This window comes from Lepisosteus platostomus, chromosome 4 (genome assembly GCF_059453375.1).
Source record: "Lepisosteus platostomus isolate fLepPlt1 chromosome 4, fLepPlt1.hap1, whole genome shotgun sequence".
NCBI classification, from domain to species: Eukaryota; Metazoa; Chordata; class Actinopteri; order Semionotiformes; family Lepisosteidae; genus Lepisosteus; species Lepisosteus platostomus.
This window is the reverse complement of record NC_142614.1, coordinates 45,994,393-46,016,923: the sequence shown is the minus strand read 5'-3', so window position 1 is coordinate 46,016,923 and position 22,531 is coordinate 45,994,393. Positions and strand designations below refer to the sequence as shown.

The 22,531-nt window shown below is 37.0% G+C and overlaps 1 protein-coding gene across 5 annotated transcripts in view; it reads left to right on the top strand.

The window, feature by feature from the left end:
• The window catches only part of pde8b (phosphodiesterase 8B), a 102,143-nt gene extending 81,957 nt beyond the window's left edge, over positions 1 to 20,186 (top strand). For all 5 annotated transcript variants that reach the window (XM_088629621.1, XM_088629620.1, XM_088629619.1 and 2 more), the window contains 12 exons: positions 878 to 929; positions 3,171 to 3,248; positions 3,852 to 3,928; positions 4,347 to 4,511; positions 5,383 to 5,428; positions 6,703 to 6,838; positions 8,607 to 8,805; positions 9,084 to 9,301; positions 9,710 to 9,848; positions 11,429 to 11,596; positions 13,453 to 13,582; positions 15,281 to 20,186. In XM_088629621.1, the coding sequence (XP_088485747.1) occupies positions 878 to 929; positions 3,171 to 3,248; positions 3,852 to 3,928; positions 4,347 to 4,511; positions 5,383 to 5,428; positions 6,703 to 6,838; positions 8,607 to 8,805; positions 9,084 to 9,301; positions 9,710 to 9,848; positions 11,429 to 11,596; positions 13,453 to 13,582; positions 15,281 to 15,390 (1,518 nt within the window). In that variant the 3' untranslated portion in view covers positions 15,391 to 20,186. The remainder of the gene's footprint in view (positions 1 to 877; positions 930 to 3,170; positions 3,249 to 3,851; positions 3,929 to 4,346; positions 4,512 to 5,382; positions 5,429 to 6,702; positions 6,839 to 8,606; positions 8,806 to 9,083; positions 9,302 to 9,709; positions 9,849 to 11,428; positions 11,597 to 13,452; positions 13,583 to 15,280) is intronic.
• Positions 20,187 to 22,531: the final 2,345 nt, after the last annotated feature.

Sequence of the window (22,531 nt, the reverse complement as noted above, 5' to 3'; positions counted from 1 at the left end):
GAACTTCTTCCCGATCTATTTTAACGGGAGGCTGGGAACTCGTGGGAATGTTGCTGTTGCCAGAGGCAACATCAGGACGCGAGTCGGACCCGGCCCAGGCACACCAATTTAAAAAAGAAATCAAATAAAGTTGGTTATATCCATTTTATTTTTTTTCCTGAAATGATCAATAATGAGTTTTAAGTAATGTGATACCTAGCACTGCTTACCATTTCTCCACCAAGCACATCAAATGCTGGAGGGTCAAAGAAGAATCAGAAGTTTTCATGAAGTTCACATTGATGATGTGATTCACAAAACAGTGTTTACCATTGACGCAAGGCAGTAATGAATCATACAATGAAGGGTGAGGGGGAAAATCTTTTCACACATAATTAGCAGAAATTTTCACCCTTTGCTTTTACAATGAAAGCACTTTTTGTTCATCCCAAAGGCTCATGCATTCAGTAAAGAGTAGAGGGGGTCATGTTAACAAATGTTCTGGGAAGCGTAGAATTGAAAGACTATTACTACGCTGTGTATTACATCCACACAGTGTAAAGAATAGTTTTTGACAAAAACCTTTATTTAACCTTTATTTTTTACAAAAACCTTTATTATTTTATATAGTACATCCTAATAGTGCTTATACAGTGCTAATAAAGAAGGGTACACTTTACAAGTACCTTCTCATTATACAGTATGTACTGTATCCTGTATGCCTTGTCTTATTTGGGATTTCTTGAAAATTTATATTAATAGTTAGGTATAGATGTTTCGTTCACATGCATTGCATTTAAATTCAACTTGACCAAAGAATTATTAATGTCTTTTTATGGTTTGATTAATAAGATGACAATCCAGTGTTATTAACACATTTTTTTATTTCTGCTGCTAGGTACACAAGACACATCGCGAAGACAAACACATTGGAGAAAATTCACAGTCAGGTACAAATCTTAATAGATACTTGATGTGATCCATCAGAGGATGCACCAAGTTGAATTAGGTTCAGTGCATTTTAAAGTATTATTATTATTCAACAGACTGTTCATGCATGTTTGGTCAAGGGAGAAAGGCTTTGACATTTTTTATCTAGATTTTTACAGAGTCTCTGATGAGATAAAAATTGGGCACTGTCAATATAGTACTTCCTTTCCCTGCAATTAATGGCAGCAGTACTGTAATACTTGTACTTGTAGATACTGATCCAAAATAATAAAAGTACTGACTTTAAGGAACATGTAGCTTTCAGATTAGGCATGAAAACGTGTTAATAATGAATAAAGATCTGGATAGATACAGCTCAATGCTATGCAAATGTCTGCTGTGCATTTTGCTGCCTTCTACTCCTTTCAATTGATGTTTTTTCTTCTTTATGCAGACATGCAATTCTATGATGATCAACAGAAGTTTTAGGTATTTTGTTTTGGATTACAGTAGCAGTTAATCCTGATACTGTACATCTACTGTGTGTATTGCACAATGTAGCCTCTTAAATGTATGGATCTGTAGATGTATTTGATTTCCAGATCCCTCCAATCTCCAAAGAACCTAGACAGTCCTACATTCTCCCATGTTGTGGATCCTGGTCTTTTGGTGTTCTTTCTTGTCTGGAAAGGAGAGCACAGTGGTTCTGAAGTCAGGGACATTCAGAAGGACCCTGGTTGAATCCTAACAAAAACAGAGCTGAACAAATGATATTAATGACAAGGAATACCTTACAATCAACTATACTGATACGTGTGATGGATATTACCATACTTCATATTGGCTACTCAAGGTTAATTGTTTATGCATAGTTCAAGCTGCTGTCATCACATTTTTTGGAAATTCTGATCAATGTGAATTAAAGATTGCTAAATGACAGGCGTGTTTCCTTAATAGCAGATAATGTCTTTATAATAGAAAATACCAGTGGAGGGTTTGAGTAAATTGTTGATATCCATAACACACTTATCTTGAAACATGTAATTATTGTCATTGATAGTAATTACAATCTGTAAGACTGTAAACATACTGCCTTTTTTTCTACATTTTTAACACTGCAGTGAATGTAATTCTGATTCATTCCCACTACATCAACTATTGATAAATCTGTTGGTGAGGTAATGTCTCACTTCTTCACTGCTGTGCAGTGGGATTGCTAGGGCATAATGACAGTCAAGCATCACTCACTTCAGTGGGTCCTCTTCTAGCAAAAGTAATAAACTACTTTTGAATATTTTGGAATGAAAAGAGCTCTATAAATCTAAGGAATAATAATAAGGAGGTGTTTCAGGTATACTAGCATATAGCTGTTTATTCATAAAACATAAATGTTTGAGCCAAGGACAAGGTAGGATTTTGAACTACAGTAAGGCAGCATGAAATGTACTGTCAAAGATCAAAATGCATTCCCTTTCTGGGGATTTCAGTATTCTCTGGTGCACAAGGCATGTGTATTGATAAATGACTTTGAAAAAGACAGTTTAAGTCTCCTTAATTATGATGGACTGGCATAATATCCGGGGTGAAACCCGCCTTGAGTCCATTGCATGCCAGGATAGGCTCCGCCTCCTGCTTGACCCTGAATTGGATGAAGCAGTTAGAAAATGGATGGGTGGATTGTCCTCAATTATGACTAAGTTCTTCCATCTAAAGAGATGTAGTTTATCTCTAATACAGTCAGGCATGAGGAGAGGTGCACTTCCCAAATGTTTTGGGACATATCCACTGTATAAAAGGATTTATCTTAACCTACTACATATTAAGAAGTTCAAGAAGATAACTGCATCAGCATGCGTAGCTGCAAAGGAACAGGTAAAGGTTTATTCCATGCTGAAAGAAAAAGAAAAAGAAAAGAGATAAAACATTTCAGCTGTGGAGCCTTCTTCATTTCTTTTTCGTTCCCTTTCTGCTTGGAAAAAACCTTTACCTGTCCCTGCTGCATATTAGATATGTTGTGTTTATGCTAACGGGACAACAGCTCTATAAAAGAGAAGGAAAGAAGTAGCAAAAAATGACAAAACAGCTAAAGAATGCTTATTGATTCTAGGGTAACTTTATAGGAAGGCCTTGATATTGTAAAGTTCAGTTCGTAAACAGTGAAACTGCAGCTGCTTCCTCCAGTTGTGGATTGTAACTAGGGTGAAGATATTTTAGTGTATCCCAGCAGAAAGAGTAATTCATATTTGTGCCCTTCCTTCTAGAATCCCAGTCTCTCAGGCACAAGGACAGGAGGAAAGAATCAGTTGATGTGAGGTCCATAACTTCCCGAGGCAGTGATGGTATGGAAAAACAGACAGCGATTTGCAGATTCTCAGTTTTCGCTGTAACATTCACAAGCACTGACGTCTGTGGAGTAATTATGTTCTTCAAGAATGGAGACTGCAGGAACTGTAAAGGCAATGAGTCAGCCACATTATGACTGGAATGCAGGTGAAGCCTCAGAGATGTAGGTTGTGATGACATCATCAGGCATCCTTGACGCAGCTCTGGTTATTTTAAGACTTTCTGTTTGTCAAAGCCAGTGATATATTCACGCTTCAGCACATACAGGGACATGTGGAGTTGTTTCATTTCATCTTCACATATCCTTTTACATCATTAGGCTTAGATTCTAGTTTTCCTGATTAAAAATGTATGGATGAGCATTTCTAACACATTGTATGATATAATATGCTATACAAGAAATAACTATAAATTATAAGACTAGCTAACATTTTTGCATTTGAAATTGCTTGATATAATTCTTGAGAAATGTTTAATTGGAAAATACCAAAAATGTTTAATTACTTTTTATTTCAAGTTAATTCATAAGATGTTCATGTTTAATGTGACCATTGTTATAAAATTGTTTCATGTTTTAATTTTTGTGTTTACTTTCAAAGCCCCGAGCTTACAAAACCGGAGGTATTCATCTATGGCCAGGATCCATTCTATGACCATAGAGGCCCCTATCACAAAGGTAAGAATTTGAGCAGTAAGTAGAAGAACTCCACAAAACCAATTCAAGAACATTTCAGTATTTTAGGATGAATCTGAGACCCATATTAATTCTGCGATGCAGCTCAATAATGAAATAAAATTAATGACATATGAGTTGTACACTTTTAATGGGGAATTTTAACTTTTCAAACTTAATAGCAAATTTAACATGAAATTTTACCTTTTAAACAGTGGTTAGAGTTCAGTCTTTTGTGTAATTTGTTCTGCACTTCCCATGTATCATTATTCCAGCAGTTCTGTATTTCTTTTCACTCTGGAGAGTGACAGTACATGTAACAGCCTACATAACACTGCAATTAACAGCTGACACCACGAAACAAACACACCGGGAGTGTGTTTCTAAGAATGTTTTATGCCACATCTGCTTTCTTTTTTAGGTTATAAATATCATCAATTCTGCCCAAGAAAACAGTCCTGTCACAGTGGCGGAGGCCTTGGACAGGGTTTTAGAAATCCTGCGAACTACAGAGCTGTACTCACCCCAGCTAGGCTCTAAAGATGATGACCCTCATACCAATGACCTTGTCGGGGGACTCATGAGCGTACGTGAGAAGAAGCATGGATCTGAATGTTGATTCTAGGCAGTAATAAAAAAAAATCAGTTTTGTATTACTGAAATGCTGTTTATTTTCCTATTAGGTAGCATTACAGAAGCTTTAGTTGTAAAAATCCCCTTATTGCACTTGTCTAATGGCTGCAAGCTGTGCCAGTACTAATGCCTTACAACGTTTTTGGCACCTTCAATTAAGGTAGAGTTTTGCTGGTCTCTGTTCACTGTTAGGGCTGTTTATAGGGTCCTATTTTTGATTAACCACAGAGATCTCTAACTGAGTATAAACATCCATAAATGTTTAGTACTGCCATGAACAAATAAAGCTTAAGGCAAAAATTCCTCCCTTCACAATTTACAGTTTTGCCTTATTAATACTATATTTACTACATGTAGCTCCATCAGGTTAGTCATGTTAATGTGATACGGACATGACAAGATGCAGGCAAATGTTGGTCACGGCTTCCCCATATATACTGTAGTCGAGAAGAGTCATTTTTTTGTTGGTTTGTGCTCTTGTTGTTTTGGAGTTGGGACTATCTCCTTGCAGTTTGTTTTGCCGACTGAGTTACAATGTATCTGTACTGCACACAGGTAAGGAATTATTATTGTGAACAATAACCTGAGCCTTGTCACTCAAGAGATGTCTCAGTGCCAGTCAAGCCAGGATTTCTAAAGTATCATAAACAGAAATACTGTTTTAACATGAGTGTTTTTTCCACTTGTTGAGAAAAGGTGTGCCTGTATTACACTTTGTTGTGAAATTCATACACATAGCAAATAAAAAAGGGAAATCTGCCATATTACATTTGTGCATTTAACATTTTGAAAAGCTGCTTAAGCTGCAGGTTTATCTGTTGTAGGATGGTTTACGAAGACTTTCTGGGAATGAGTATGTCTTCTCAAAAAGTAAGTAAATCTTTCCTCCTAACTGAATTATAAAAAAATATTAAAAACATTCTATTTCTTACGTAATATCACTATACTGTAAGTGCAAAATGTATTTTTTTTAAAGGAGCTCTAATTGTGTAATATTTTGTATCAAGGGGTATTCTGTGGAAAGGAACTACAATTATTATCCCCAAATGTTTGAAAATGAAAGTCGGCTAAAAATGTCTGCATTTAAGATTAACATAAACAAATACATTTTTCATGCATGAAAAATTCAAACATCATGCAATATTATTCCTATACAGTCATGACAGAAATTCACAAACAGTTTACAAGTCATGAAAAACAAAACCTGTAAATATTATGATTCAAACAAAAAATGACAAATGTTTGTACAGTACTGGACAGTACAACTACTAGATCAGTCTTGTTGCACAACTGTTATTCAACACAGGACATCTTGTTACTGTACATCTTGCTCAAGAAAAAAAAAATCATTCTTCTGTTTTCAAACACTCCTTAATCATTTGTCCTCAAGTATACACAGTGCATTCGTGTATCCTGCATGAAACCTTGTTTTGTTTTTTTCTGAATAATAATGAGATTATACTGTATTGTCATTAAGCCCTATTATTAAGTCAGCAGGATATTCGAAGGAGCAGCAGTGCGCCTTCAATAGATTCAACACTATTGTTACTTTTTATTATAGCAGCAAATTTTACTGCAGTAAAATCACATAATTCATTGAGAATTGGTAATCTGATAAAGTGTTTTTTAAAATACGTTGTGGAGAAAATTCCCACTGGGGACCTTTGCATATGAACATACTTGATATACAATTGACAAAAATGTGATCCAGGATGGTTCTTAGCTTTATTGAATGGCTCACAATAAAACATTCACACCTTTGAAGAAACTAGTTACTGACTTAATTACTGACTACACTAACTGAAGAACCTGCCTAGAAAATGGCAAAACAGTTGGTATATTACTTTTTCATAACACCTTGGACAAATAGTTGGATTGTACTGTATACAATTAAACTTTTGAAAGCCTGCTTTGTTTCCAGCAGTCATAACAAATGTTTAACTGCAAACAAATGTTGGGAGCCAGGGTAATTTAAAGAATTTCTTGAGAACAATAAGACATGAAGTCTCAAGTTCACTTTCAGCTGAAGTCCAGAGAACTTCATGGACCCTTAAATCTTAATTTAAGTTTCAATCATGCTGATGATCAGTACTGTCCATGGGCTGAGAGTCACTTGTCGTCTCTTTTGCTGTGTTTCTCTTTAGACATGACTCACAGTAATAGCCACCTGGTCATGCCAGTCACCCTCAATGATATCCCTCCCCGGATAGCAGAGCTACTGGATGATGAAGAGCAGTGGGACTTCAACATATTTGAATTAGAAGCTGCCACTCACAAAAGGTGGGAGCAAATCTGAACCCTTAGATACTGTGGAGAGAAATGGCACTCTTCCATTGATCCAAAGCTAACTGCCCAATGCGTATTGTACTGCCCCAGTGTCAGTCAAACCTGCTATTAACTCAGCAAGTAATCTGCTGTTTTTTGCTAGTGAAATGCTCTCTGTAAATCACGTTTTTGTGCCTTATTATCATTTGTATTAAAAGAATATTAGGAAAGCAACTGACATCAGTTTACAATTGTTCAAATACTCATTTTTTTGTGTTTTTTGTATGACCATCCTAAAGTTTTAAAAACATGTCTTGCGGTATCTTACAATTCCAGCAAATGATTCAACACAAGGCACTTTGGTAAATGTACTTTGCTCAGAAAAACAACTGTATATAAATACTAATAATCCACCCATTATCGACGGGTGGAAGGCAGGACACACCCAGTCCATCACAGGGCTCGCACAGAAACAGACACATACTCAAACCAGGGCTAATTTTCCTAGAAGTCAATTGACCCACCAGTATGTGTTTGGATTGTGGGAGAAAACTAGAGCTCCCAGAGGAAACCCATGTGAACATGAGGAGAACATACAAACTCCAAGCACCCCAGGTCAGGAATTGAGCCAGGGTCCTAGCAGTGCGAGACAGTAATGCCAACCACTGTTCTACCATGCTGCCTCCAAAAAGATCTTATTTTAAAAAAAATATACATACTCTAGGCAAATATTTTCTATTTGCAGTATCAAAAGCATATTTGAAACTCTCACACTGAAAAAAACTTTATATGTTTTAAGCCATTACAAATATGAACCATTATGTTATTATGCTTGCTTACAGCTGCAGGTATAAAAAAAGATTTAGTCAGTGATATCTTTCCTGTTTTGTTAAAACACAATTTTCCTAAACAGAAGAGTGAAGAAGCCACTTATGCGTGTTGGTATAACAGCAGGTAGTGCTGTTGTTAAGCAGTCTTTTCCTAAACTACAGATCTGATTCAGGCTGGAAAAGCTCCTAAGTGTGGCTGTAGTAGTTGGAGCCACCTTTCCCTATATATAGGTGGTGATTAAATCATAATCAGTTTAAAAAATCGAAAGATTTTATTTGCATGTGAGGCTTGCAAAGAGACACTGATGTCAACATTTTTAAAGGTTGAGTGCCTCAGCCAGTAAAGATACTCTAGATGTTTCCCAAGACCAGCCATGGTCAGTACACACCTGGGTCTTTCCCTTAGCTAGCCTCTACAGACATTAATGTGGCAGTATCGCAGAGCATCCTACTAGGGCACAGTGGGATGTCAGAGGCTCAGGCACCCCTCAGCTTTTGCTAACAAAATCTCTGGAGCTTACAGAGGCGTGAGGGAGAGGAGCCCCTCTCCTCCGGTCACTATTAAGTCTACCCAGCAGGTCTACCCAGGAGCTGGCAAAGTGTCAAAGTGGTTGACAAACAGTGTCAGTGTCTTGTGTCAGACAGGCCAGCCTGGTGCCTGCTCATCCTCGTTCATGTTACAAGAGTTATTTCTGGAAAAACCCATGGCTAAACAATTGGTTGGAAATGGCATCACAAAGCTAGCGGGAAAACCAGCTAGTAACATATCACAATTAGAAAGACATTTTTTTGCTGGCCAGAGAAGAGGTTATTTCTATATATGTGGGTACCAGTTCTTAAAGCTTGATAAAGGTAACAGGTGAATTATTGAGATTTTGTGCCAAACTGCATCTGGAGTAGTACAAAGAGCTTTAAGCATCAGGACAAACAAGACATTTTTATTTGATTTGCAGACCCCTTACCTACCTTGGATTGAAAATCTTTGCCCGGTTTGGCGTGTGCGAATTCCTGGACTGCACCGAAGCAACAATGAGATCATGGCTGCAAGTCATAGAGGCCAACTATCATGCGTCCAACTCCTACCACAACTCTACTCACGCAGCTGATGTCCTCCACGCGACTGCTTATTTCCTCCGAAAGGAGAGAGTAAAGGTAGGTGCAATCAAGGATGACTGGCAAAACACACTGACCTAAAGAGATCAGCATTTTATTATTATTATAATGTCTATTGTTGATTGATGATGATAACAGTAAGACAGTAAGAGAAGCCGTTATGGTACTAATAATGTGTTATTCAATGGGTCACATTACATCCACCACTGAAGTGCTGCTCCCACTTGGGTTCATTTCTGCTGTAAGCTTATGATTTAGAAGAATGTTAACCCTGTGCTCGCTACTGTCTCAGTACGCTGCTCTGTTACGGCTTTCAGGGCAGTCTAGACCAGCTGGATGAAGTGGCTGCTTTGATAGCAGCAACAGTGCATGACGTAGACCACCCTGGACGCACTAACTCTTTCCTGTGCAACGCGGGCAGTGAGTTGGCCATCCTCTACAATGACACAGCAGTGCTGGAGAGCCACCACACCGCACTGGCCTTCCAGCTGACAGCACGGGACAGCAAGTGTAACATCTTCAAGAACACTGAGAGGTGCCTCGACTTGACTTTCATCACCCCGGTATTGCCTGGTGACCCCCACTGTGCGTTGATCAGGAAAACTGCAAAGCACTGGTGGTCTTGGCCGGGTTATTGCCTTTTTAGTGGTATCTGATCATGGGCTACAAAATGTGTTGGAAGAGAAGAGAAGCACAGTGTATTAATTGAGGGTTTGGGCTGCTGATGATCTAATACTGGCGCCTTCCACTAATCTTGTTTCTCCTCATCGAATGCAGAGAAAACATGCTAGAGCCTGAAGAGATATTTTCTTATGATCTGACCTACAAATTAATTAGGCATGCCCCTGTAGGCAGATTGCTCAAGTATTGTATGCTGTGGAGATGCAAGAAATATTATATATCATGATAAATCGAGATTTTGTGCTATTTGTTTTTGATGTAGGACACAATTTCGGACATTGCGGCAAGCAATTATTGACATGGTCCTGGCCACAGAGATGACAAGACACTTTGAGCATGTGAACAAGTTTGTTAACAGCATCAACAAGCCCATGGCAGCGATAGATGAATCCAGTTCCAACGTAAGCTTCCATTAAGTTCTTTCTGATTTTCATTCTGTCTCAATAGGTTTACATAATTAGAATGATTTGATTAACATTGTTGCATTATCCTTACACATTTCAATAATGATAAAAGCATTTAAACAGTGTAATCTGTAAAACCAGTACTGATACAAGTCAGTTTAGAAATAAAATTAATTGAAGGCATTACTTCTGGTTTTGAAAAGGTTCTGATTATACAATGTATAATACAATGTTTTGTCATTCAGGTGTGTATATGTCTTTAAAAAAGAGAATCTGCTTAGTAATTGTATTCTTCTTTCACAACTACAAGGTGTGAATTTGCATCTGTAATTACAAGTCTATGCAGAGACTGCATTTATTCCATATTTAATTCATAAGGTAATCCTGCACTAAAAAGAGCACAGATTACACTGAAATGAACCATGAAAGGACAATTCAAATATATATTTTACTTCTAAAGATTAATAGAAACACCTTGATTTGAAACACACTAATAAGTTTGAAAGTATTAATGTATACTTAAATTCAGTATATTTTACGATTATAGTGTTAAATATGTCACATACATTCATATATAGATTCAGATTTGCCCTAATTAGACATTTACATGTATATTTTTCATATTATTTTGTAGTGTAATTCACTATATTCCCATTGTCATCATAATAACTAATCAGGAAATGCAACAGTTCACTCTAATGGATTTAATCAAATATTTTAAACAGGAAAGGAATTGATCAAATCACAGAAACTGCAAATAAAAATGTGGATATATTTTAACTAAATGCAATACGATGTGTGAAATTTAACACCCTGACAAAATGTGAACACTGCAAAGTTAGTATTGAATGTGATTTCCCTGAGCATTAACACAATCCTGCAGAAATTGGATAGACTACTGTGCAATGTTCTGACATTCAATACACTTACCATTTATTTCTTAAAATGCCATTGTAATCCTAGCACTTGCTTGGACTGCCTGTCTTGCATTGTCCTGCTAGGAGATCAACACTTCATATTGGCTGACAGGAATGAAAAAGCTTTTTTCTCAACTATTGTCAAAGTATCACAGAGCTGCAGGTTTGACTTCAGCATAGACTAAAGGCATTCTTATGTTAAAGTGAGATTCAACACCACTTTGTTACACATCCAATGCCAATTGGCTTGAGGGCCCAGTGAACATTCAGTGCTCAGCATTCTATGTCTAAAATACACATCCTGTTTCTTTAAATTCATCTTCCACCCTGGAAAGGCTAACAATTGTTTATCGGATGCCTGTGGTGCAGTGTAGTGTATCAGATACTGTGATTTTAAACTGCTATTAAAAGGTTAAGTTACATTTTCAGATTTCCACATATATATATATTATTTATTTTTAATTTAAGATAAAGTTTCACGAACTATACTGTTATTTAGTCCCAAATGATTTTGCTAACTTTACTTTGTTTTATGCCCTTGCTCGTTTTTGAAGTCTTCAATGATATTGAGAAGTACCTTATCAGGAATGGTTCTTCTTAGTTATGGCTGCGTTTGTGCGATTTTTGACTCTCCCCGATGAACTTGTCTCTCTGTCACAGAGTGAAGGCAGTGACTGCGAATGCCCAGCCAGTATAAAGAACTCTCCGGAGAACCGGCTGCTCATCAAGCGCATGATGATCAAGTGTGCCGATGTAGCCAATCCCTGCAGGCCTCTGGAGCTCTGCATTGAATGGGCAGGCAGAATCTCGGAGGAGTACTTTGCACAGGTAACAATATTAACACAACTGAATGTGTGAGCATGGAATTTCAGAGGAATTGTCTGACCGGGGAATCTGCCTGTTCAAGAAGATGACTTTTTTACATAATTTCACTGGTATAAGAAATACACCTCTGACTGAAATATTCAACACTGATATCATGTTATAGAAAAGAATATGTAATACAAGCTTTGGACATGACTCCGTTTCAGCCTTGTCATCGGTAAACAGGTGAACTGTTGCTTTATATTGTTGCTTAAAGTAACATCAAAGGGGACATGTTAACTAGCAGAACAGTAACTGAGTGCCAGATGTCATATCAGGCTGCTGCACTTTTGCCCCTATGAATCCCCTGTTCACACACAGGGGAGAATGAGGAAGTGTAGGCTGACTCCTCTGGCCTGCCCACCTTTGAGCGTTTTGTTTTCTAGCATGTTTTGGAAGAAAGGCACGTCCCTCACAAGCAGCTCCACATTCTGGCTAGAGCCCCCAAGACTGTCGGGGCCACTGTGTTGCTAAGAACTAAGAGTCAAGAGAGCCCTGCCAAATAATCTCACTCCACCTTTGGGGACATGCAGCCAGCTGTGTACTGCAGCCTGGGCAATCCTGATCACAATTAGCTAGTGACAAGGCCCAGGCCTGAACGCGTGATCATACAGCTCTGCACTTGGGCAAGCACCTTTAAAGACTGAATCGGGAGATTCTTATTACATTATATTTCTTCATCAAAATATATCATCCATCCATTTTCTAACTGCTTCTTCCAAATCAGGGTTGTGGGGAGCCAGAGTCTATCACAGCAAGGAATAGGCACAAGGCAGGATACACCCCGGATGGGATACCAGTCCATCGCAGGCTGCACACAGATATCAAACTCACACTCACACCAGGGCCAGTTTTCCAAGAAGCCAGAATTTACAGTATTTCAGGGCAGCATGGTGGTCAGTTGTTAGCATTTCTACCTTTCAGCATTGGGCCCCTGGGTTCAGTTCTGGACCTTGGGTGCTATATGCATGGAGTTTTTGTGTTCCATGTTCCATTCATGTTCACGTGGATTTTTTTTGTGTGCTGTTTTTATCCAACAGTTCAAAGACATACTGGTAGGTTAATTGGCTCCTGGAAAAATTTGCCCAGATATGAGTGTGTGTGTGCCTGTTGCCTGCCAGGATAGGCTCCAACATCCCTGCAACCATGTACTAATAAAGCAGTTAGAAAATAGATGGATGGATCTACAATATTTCATTAATGCTTAAGGTTAAAACGTCGTGTATTTTATCATTCAATTTAACTTGAGTTTTTATATTTGTGTCTTTTTTTAAATTATGTAAAATATATGAGGATGTGTGTGCTTCTTTAAAATTTTCTTTCTATAACTGCAGTATTGATACCACCAGTTGCAGTTGAAAGAACAATTACCTTTGTTGGAGTGAGCCTGTATTTTAAAGTGAATTTGCCTTAAGTCTAGGCCGTGACAGTTTAGAAGATGTATCACAAAATGTTCAGCTTCTGCTACCACTTTTACAAGGAAAACAAACCTGTAAAGATTTTATAGGATTTATAGGGCTGTCATGTGAGCAGCAGTCTTTCAAAACCTCTATTAACTTCAGTCACTCTCTTCTCCAAATTTGATGAGATTGTGTTTTAATGGATATTGAAGTAGGATGTGAGACATGAGTATTAGTTCAGTACATCGCAGTGGACACCTCTACTCACTAAGGTCTTCCAGATGTAACGTCAGTCCAAGAGATTAGACAAATAGCTTTTTAATGATATATCTATAACAACTGTCATGATCCTCACTGCTGAATGTCAAATGTTTTGAGTAAAGAAAGTAAAATACTCTGTGATTGATGACTGTTTTTCAGACTGATGAAGAGAAGAGACAAGGGCTGCCTGTAGTAATGCCAGTCTTTGATCGAAATACTTGCAGCATTCCAAAGTCTCAGATCTCATTTATTGACTATTTCATAACAGACATGTTTGATGCATGGGATGGTAAGTATGGACAAGGATGGACAAGAGCCCACAACTGGTCCTTTGAGTTTATTGCACCTTATAAAATGGATAAACCCAAAATGTTTCTATTCCTAGCTTTAAAATGTGTAGCTTCTAACTGGATAGCAGATAAATGATCTATGATCCAGTAGTGGTATAACGCTGTTTTACTGAGGTTATCTTGTTAGAAAAAAATATATAATCTGGGTTCCCCTTTTCACATAAAGTGGACCTACTCTGTCAGGCTAAATACTGAAGGTACACATTTTTTATTTTTCCATTTTTTTCTTTTATTTAACTATTGTTTCTCCCTCCTTGTTGCATCCCATTTGTATTGAAGTATGAGCGATAAGGAAAATGGTTATTGCAGTTTTTGCCAAAAAAAATGAACATTAAAAAATCTTGCAAAACTAACATTAGTTTAAATAACCCTGTAACTAGTTTGTGTTGAGTGTCAGTGAGCTGCATTGTGGTGTAACCTAATTGAACTATACATTCCGTTCCCTTATCAACTAATCTGATCATTGCGAGAAAATTGGTGCTATCAAACAAAAATAAGTCCAAAAGTCCATAACTAGACTGGTCTTGAATGTGTTGTAAAATCTACTTTAGACGGTTTTGGAGGCAATAAATTGCCAGGTGTTTCTTTATTTGTAAAATATAATGCAAGTGACATGTACAAAATAAACAAGAAACTTGCATTAAAGGAGCTCAATGCAATTAAAATGGGCCAGCAAAGCTGAACCTGTAAAAAAAACAACAGTAACTGGAGCTGTGATGATTTAACAGTGACTCCATATACCAGGTCAATCTGCAGCTGGGCTGAAAGAGAGAAAATAGTTTTAGCAGGAATTTTCATTAAATATCTTTAAAAGGTCAAAGGAAAAAACCCTGTCCCCATTGAAACCATATCTTCAACAAAATAATACACAGTCCAGAATACATGGTGTTTAAATTAATACATTGTATTATAAAGCAAAATCATACTAAGAAAACATAGCTAAAGAACACATAGCAAATGTTTGTGTTTCACTGAGTATAATTGAGCATGAAGAACTTTCTTTTCTTCTACAGTGAGTCTAACTTTTGTAAGTGATTTTTCTTTCCCCTCTCCCCTCAACAATGACTCTGACCCAGCTTTTGAAGCTACAGTACATTAGATAAACTTCTGTAGTTCTAGGTCATTGGATAAAGCTATAAAATAACTCTGGAAGATAAACTCCCTCTTTGCATTTACTCCAGAGAACAAATTTGTTTACTGCCAACGCAACATTGATGTCATGGAAAGTCTAAAAAAAGAAAGGCCAGGGAAAGAGATCAGGATGTCATGGGTTTCTATAGTGTGCTAGGGACCACTGAAGCAGAATACCATCACAATAATATCTAATCCAAGATCACTGTCAGGTCAAACAGATGTTAAGGTCATTATACATTTCCTTTTGGAATTTGATGGTCTTAAATGTACAGTATGGTACAAAATGTGTAGTCAACACAAAAAATTAACAAAGAAGTACTCAAAGTGACATAAAAGAGACTCATTTCCAGATTCTGCAAGTGAACACAGCACAAACCTATCAATCAAAGCAACTTGAAGTAATGCAGAAACCGATCAACTAAATACTTTGCATAAACTTGGCCATACTCATTGGCTTTTGGATGACTTTGTTGTTGTTTTTTTGCAATTTCTGCCCATTTTAGCCTTTGCCAATCTGCCTGGCTTGATGCAGAACCTGGCAGAGAACTACAAATACTGGAAAACCCTGGATGAAATGAAATGTAAGAGCCTGCGACACCCTCCAGACCTCTGACACTGTGGGTAAAGGCAAGATCTTGAATGTAGCCCATCAATCTTACAATCCTCTTCACTGTGATTTTTTTTTTATGAAGACAAAACAAAAGAAGCAAACAAAAATGAAGGACCTAAAGATTTTCCATAAGAAAGTGGGCTTGAAGACAAAAACTAGTCGAGGTTTCTCTCCTGACAATCTTTTGTGGTTTAAAAGCGTGAATATATTCAATACGCACTTTATAGAACGGGAGTTCATTTTGTTGTTTATGTGTTTATTCTCTTTGTTACAACAATATCCATTTAGTATACGTCCCAACTGTTTATATTAAAAAGCTTCCTAGCTGACGTTGAACAACTGTCTCATTGTGCAAGTTCAGAGCTCTGTGACTGTTTGCACCTTGGGGTGGGATGACATGGTTTAAGTGATCGGAACGAAAGGTTTGGTTTTAATTGAAAGTACTGTAGGAAAGACCATTTCCTACTTAAAACCCAGAGTAAAGGATCTCAAAACGTGTGCAAAAACACAGGAGACAGTTTGAAACATTCATTAGGTGCAATTCACTCTTCAAATAATATTAAGAAGCTGCATTTCATTTGTATTTAAAGGTTTAACTCTAGTAAGCAATTAATAATGAGCAATTTTACACTCTGTGAACATGAAAAAGTATGAAAAAGGATAGCTTAAATACTTTATTTCAGTTACAAAAGATAAGTCAACAGTTACAAAATCTGGATTTTTGTAATATACTTTACTGTATTTGAGGATTCCTTGGCTAGACCTTAACAACCATAGAAGAAACCCTCTTCGGTACCCAACTGTCTGGAATTCTTTTTTTTCTAAGAAATGTAGGTATTTTGATATATTTAATTTTCATATTGAATGTAACTGACAGAGAAATATCTTTGTATAATATTTAAAAGCAGAAATATTGTTATTTCATAGGTGTTTTTGGCCATGAGGAAATGTTGTTTTCATAATTATGTTTCCACAAAGACATCCAACTGCTTGTTAGACACCATGGTAATACCTAACCTGTATGTGAAGTTAACAGGATACCATAGGATGCTAGGTACTGTATATGGCAGGTTTATTTTTTTTTCCTCTCTCTTAACATCTTAATGTATGTACTGTATTTCACTTATTTGCCCCAAGTATTTGCAGAAGGCAGGATTATTAACACAGATCTTATTCAAACAGTACATTGCAAAACATTTAAACACTCAGACTAGAAGAGGAGGAAAGGCATTCCTTTTTATCTTTTTAACTAAATGAAATCAGAAACAAACACGGTAGACTACAACTTTAAAACCTGTTTTCATAACCATCCAGTGGACAAATTTAAATGTAGCTGCAGACAAAGGACAGTGACACAATGAAAACATTTTCAACACCAACTTCTGAAAGTTGCACTTCTCTTTTGCGATTTCATCTGTACCAGCTAAAAATGTATATTTGAAATGCTCTTCTTATTCAACACTTAATGTTTGTAAGGTTTCTCTACAGAGCAGTTCAAATACTAGGTAATGTGTTTCTGTACAGACACTAAAGAGGATGTGTTTCCTGAGCACTTACAGGAGTCTAGACAGAAAATTTGCAAATACCCCAAGTTTTTTTTTATTTTACTGAATGGAAATCTGAAAAATGTATTACTGGCATTACTAATTAATATTTACAAGAAAGCAGAAGATTGCTTTTACTATTTTATGTTCATTTTTAAATTGCAAAATAATCATGTTCTGAATACTTCAAAAGCTAGAATGTGAAAACTATTTTAATACAAGAGTGTGTAATTAAATCTAAATAAATTATTTGGAGATTATTATTATATTTAAACACCATTCAGATATTAAGTTAAGCAGTTACACATAGTTGCTAAACTGTGCTAACTATTGCCCATGGCTATAGATAGCAGAAGATCAAATGAGGAGGAGATGCATAATATATTCTGCTCTTCAGAACAGATATAAGCTTTAGCTGTCAGGCTTAGATGGTTATGGGTTTATATATGAATTTTGGCAACATAATATGATGCCAAGTGTTATTTTTTTCAGAATGGTATGGGTTGCATCAAAGTAGAATCAATCCTGGCCTGGAATCAAGAGCAGCTGTCCAAAAACATTTTTCGCCAGCATTAAACCATCTGTTTCATGGTCCCTGATGAAAGACTTTACAAATGACTAAGTTTGGGTTTGACTGCCTTATTGCTTCCTGTGTTAAACAAGCTACTATTTTATAAGCATCTTTTAATTTTAAGCTCAGGGCTGGTTCATATGAAATCCTGATCACCTCTCCTTTGGTCTGGCATTATAGATTAAATCGGTAGTAGCAGGAGTTGATGGGTTGAGCTGGGTTTTCTTTTTTTAAGTTTTGTGTGAAAGCAATTATGTTATACCTATGTGATTTATTGCTAGCCATGCTGGTGTTTTGCCGATTTAGCAAGCTAAATTGCAAGTTTACTATCTCTGCCTGGGCAGTGCTCCAGACACATTTTTTTTATCTGAAGATCCAAAATACCCCAGGCCAAAAACGTGGGTGCCAAATCCTGTTGTTGTGTGCTAAAGTATGCCATTTGTGGGATCCAAGGGCACTGGCATGATTTGTGGACAGGGGGTCTCCATCCCTCTTTTTTTTACTTTCCCTTTCTAGAGTGATTGCCTTTTGTTGGTACACTCATGTGTTTGTGAGAAGGCAAAGGCACTAATTTTGTACTCTGGGCGCCAATGGCAACAAGCCTCAGACAAAACAGTTGCATTTGCGCCAGATTTAGTTGTAGTCTGGAGCACTTCCCGATGACAAAATAAGCCATTGTAAATCAGTAAAACCAGCTGGGGGAATCTTAACACATTATTCTTAAATTTAAACCTGTTCAACCTGTACTCACATTATTACAACAGCCTAACTGGTTTCTGTGCTAGAATAAAGCCATAAATCAGCGGTAAGGTGTAATGTGTAAGCAGCCTTAGGCCTCGTATGGAAGAAGAATTTCCTAGAGGAACAGGGTTACAATAAGAGACTACCTGTGACTAACTTAACGTGCCTTTTTGGCAGCTTCAGTCATTAAAAGGAAGCGTTTATGTACTAATTATATGTACTGTACAGTATATGAACTAAATGGTACAAATCCAGGACAGGTATTACATGTATACTGATTTTGTTTTCTTATACATGCAAGTGAATTTAATTTGCTAACATTGAAATCTGCTGTTTGTAGTTTGCTTATATTGACTAATTCTACAAGGTTTGTACAAAGGGACTATAATATACATTTTATTTAGAATGTTACACTATGTATTATACAATAATGGTAAGGCTGACATAACTACAAGGTTCAGGTTATAGTATGTACTGTGCACAAGTATTTGGAGTACATTGTACTCCAGCCGTAGTAGTAATACATTAATACAGTTATTGCTGACAAGCACACATTACGTTCAATTTTGTCTGAAAGAGTAAGGGCCAGAAACTGATCTTAAATCGGTCTTATTGTAGATGAACACATATGAACTGAGGACTCATTAATACTGAGAATCTAAAACAGCACAGATAGTTTTAATACAGGCAGACGGAACAAAAAAACTCAATGGTAAAGTCCCCCTTTATCTGCTATAGTGATGACAGGTTGTCTCCTAATATCAAGGGACTTTTTAAAAATCATTATTTAATGTAATTATGGTGTCTCTGAGAGTATGTTTAAATATGTAATATTGCCACCACAAAATGTTAAGTATTTTTGTGTGCACAGTACATCATTAACAGCATTAAGAAAATTCTCTTGTGTTGTTTCCATTTTCTAAATGTGCTTTCATCCAGTATAAGTTAAATACTATATAAGGTCTTGATACCTATAGAAAGATATACCATTCCAAATGTTGTAGCTTTTTTAAGAGAAGATTGTGCATTGTTATCCAAAGACAAGTTATACTTTTTATACTTTTAATTATTTACATTACATTATTCACCAAAAAAGACATCACAAAACATGGTGTATGTTAAAAGTCTGGATGTGAACGTTTTTCATGTGTTGTGTCAGCAATGTAGTCACAGAGTCAAATAGATGAATAGACGCAATACAGAATGAATGGCCAAATAGACTATTTTGGTCATGGTGATGACGAGACTGCTGTGCACTTTAGTTTGTTGGGGATAGACCCAGAATTGTATACTGTATGTTGAGGTTACAGAGAATGGCCCATTTAAAATATCTCTGAAAAACATATTGACCAAAGTTGGAGAGACTTACATTTGTTGCCTTATTACAGTCACTTGCTTTCCTCTGACAGGGTCAACTAAATTAATTCATAGCAGAAATACACAGCACATAAGCCATATTGCAATAACTCTTTTACCTGGACCTTCAAGATCCATTCCCAGGTTTGAAGTGGGCGGTGCATGCGTAGATTTTTTTAACCTGAACATTCTTTTGCATTAAAAAAAAATCAGGACAAATGTTTCCTTCTTCAAAATATAAAATAGAGCACCCAAAAACAACACTTCAATGTGCAATCAAATATTGAAAAGATTTTTAAAAGCACAAATATTAAGAAAAACATTTTAACTTATGAAATAGCAAGATAATTCCATGGAAACTGATCAGTACTTACGAAAATGTTTCACCCTTGAAGGTACCACAAGTGCTATTCAGATGAGGTAATGTAAAATAAATGGACCTACTGAATGTTTTTTTTTTATGGTATTGTCAATATTTCTGAATTACAACTGTCACATAATTATAGTTTTGGTTCATTATCTAGATGTTTTGAAACTATTGCTAAAAAATTTAAAATTCTGAAGAGCAGAATGAAAAAATATAAAAACTGAAAGCCCAATATTGTTACAAAATAGTCATCTGCAGCCATCTCAGTGCTAAATATTTTTTGGGGGAGAAAAACTCTTCTGTTTGTCATAACCCACACAGGGACACAATAATATCTTGGGTGTAGCTTCATTTAGAGGGAAACTAATATTAATTCATAGCCATTGGCATCTCTTGTTGTAGGAGAGCTAACAGGAAATTGATTTTATTCAATAAGAAGTTCACACCACACAAAATATAATCTGATCATTCATGTTTGGTGTGTATCAGCCTTTAAACCCAGTTGTTTACTCATACAGTGCCTTGCGAAAGTATTCGGCCCCCTTGAACTTTTCAACCTTTTGCCACATTTCAGGCTTCAAACATAAAGATATAAATTTTTTATTTTATGTGAAGAATCACCAACAAGTGGGACACAATTGTGAAGTGGAACGAAATCTATTGGATTTTTGAAACTTTTTTAACTAATAAAAAAATGAAAAGTGGGGCGTGCAAAATTATTCGGCCCCCTTGCGTTAATACTTTGTAGAGCCACCTTTTGCTGCGATTACAGCTGCAAGTCGCTTGGGGTATGTCTCTATCAGTTTTGCACATCGAGAGACTGAAATTCTTGCCCATTCTTCCTTGCAAAACAGCTCGAGCTCAGTGAGGTTGGATGGAGAGCGTTTGTGAACAGCAGTTTTCAGCTCTTTCCACAGATTCTCGATTGGATTCAGGTCTGGACTTTGACTTGGCCATTCAAACACCTGGATACGTTTATTTGTGAACCATTCCTTTGTAGATTTTGCTGTATGTTTGGGATCATTGTCTTGTTGGAAGATAAATCTCCGTCCCAGTTTCAGGTCTTTTGCAGACTCCAACAGGTTTTCATCCAGAATGGTCCTGTATTTGGCTGCATCCATCTTCCCCTCAATTTTAACCATCTTCCCTGTCCCTGCTGAAGAAAAGCAGGCCCAAACCATGATGCTGCCACCACCATGTTTGACAGTGGGGATGGTGTGTTGAGGGTGATGAGCTGTGTTGCTTTTACGCCAAACATATCGTTTTGCATTGTGGCCAAAAAGTTCGATTTTGGTTTCATCTGACCAGAGCACCTTCTTCCACATGTTTGGGGTGTCTCCCAGGTGGCTTGTGGCAAACTTTAGACGAGACTTTTTATGGATATCTTTGAGAAATGGCTTTCTTCTTGCCACTCTTCCATAAAGGCCAGATTTGTGCAGTGTAAGACTGATTGTTGTCCTATGGACAGACTCTCCCACCTCAGCTGTAGTTCTCTGCAGTTCATCCAGAGTGATCATGGGCCTCTTGGCTGCATCTCTGATCAGTCTTCTCCTTGTCTGAGCTGAAAGTTTAGAGGGACGGCCAGGTCTTGGTAGATTTGCAGTGGTCTGATACTCCTTCCATTTCAAGATGATTGCTTGCACAGTGCTTCTTGGGATGTTTGAAGCTTGGGAAATCATTTTGTATCCAAATCCGGCTTTAAACTTCTCCACAACAGTATTACGGACCTGCCTGGTGTGTTCCTTGGTCTTCATGATGCTCTCTGCGCTTTCAACAGAACCTTGAGACTATCACAGAGCAGGTGCATTTATACAGAGACTTGATTACACACAGATGGATTCTATTTATCACCATCAGTCATTTAGGACAACATTGGATCATTCAGAGATCCTCGCTGAACTTCTGGAGTGAGTTTGCTGCACTGAAAGTAAAGGGGCCGAATAATTTTGCACGCCCCACTTTTCATTTTTTTATTAGTTAAAAAAGTTTCAAAAATCCAATAGATTTCGTTCCACTTCACAATTGTGTCCCACTTGTTGGTGATTCTTCACATAAAATAAAAAATTTATATCTTTATGTTTGAAGCCTGAAATGTGGCAAAAGGTTGAAAAGTTCAAGGGGGCCGAATACTTTCGCAAGGCACTGTATATAGCAAATTCCCAAAAAGCTTCTTGTAATAACCTTTTGGTAACAGCACTGGTTATTAGTGCGAATAATCTCTTACTCAAGGGAGCTTCAGTCTCTACTGCAGTTATAAACTATTCTGCTACATGAAAATGACAAGCATTCAGGATGTATTATTTAATCACATTTTTTTTATCTTAAGAGGAAAACAATAGATTACATCAATAAAAGTTAGAGCTCAGGACAAACAGAAAACACAAGTACCTGCAGCTATTAGGAATGAGGTGCCGGCTGCACTTCCAATGTTTCTATATATACAGTATGGTCTAGAAAAACACCCGTTGGTAAAGTTCATTCTGTATTGGAAAACTGTGAAGGATGCCCTAATCAGTTTGCCTGTTTAGAGCAGAATTTTAAAACTATTGTTTAAATGTTGTTTTA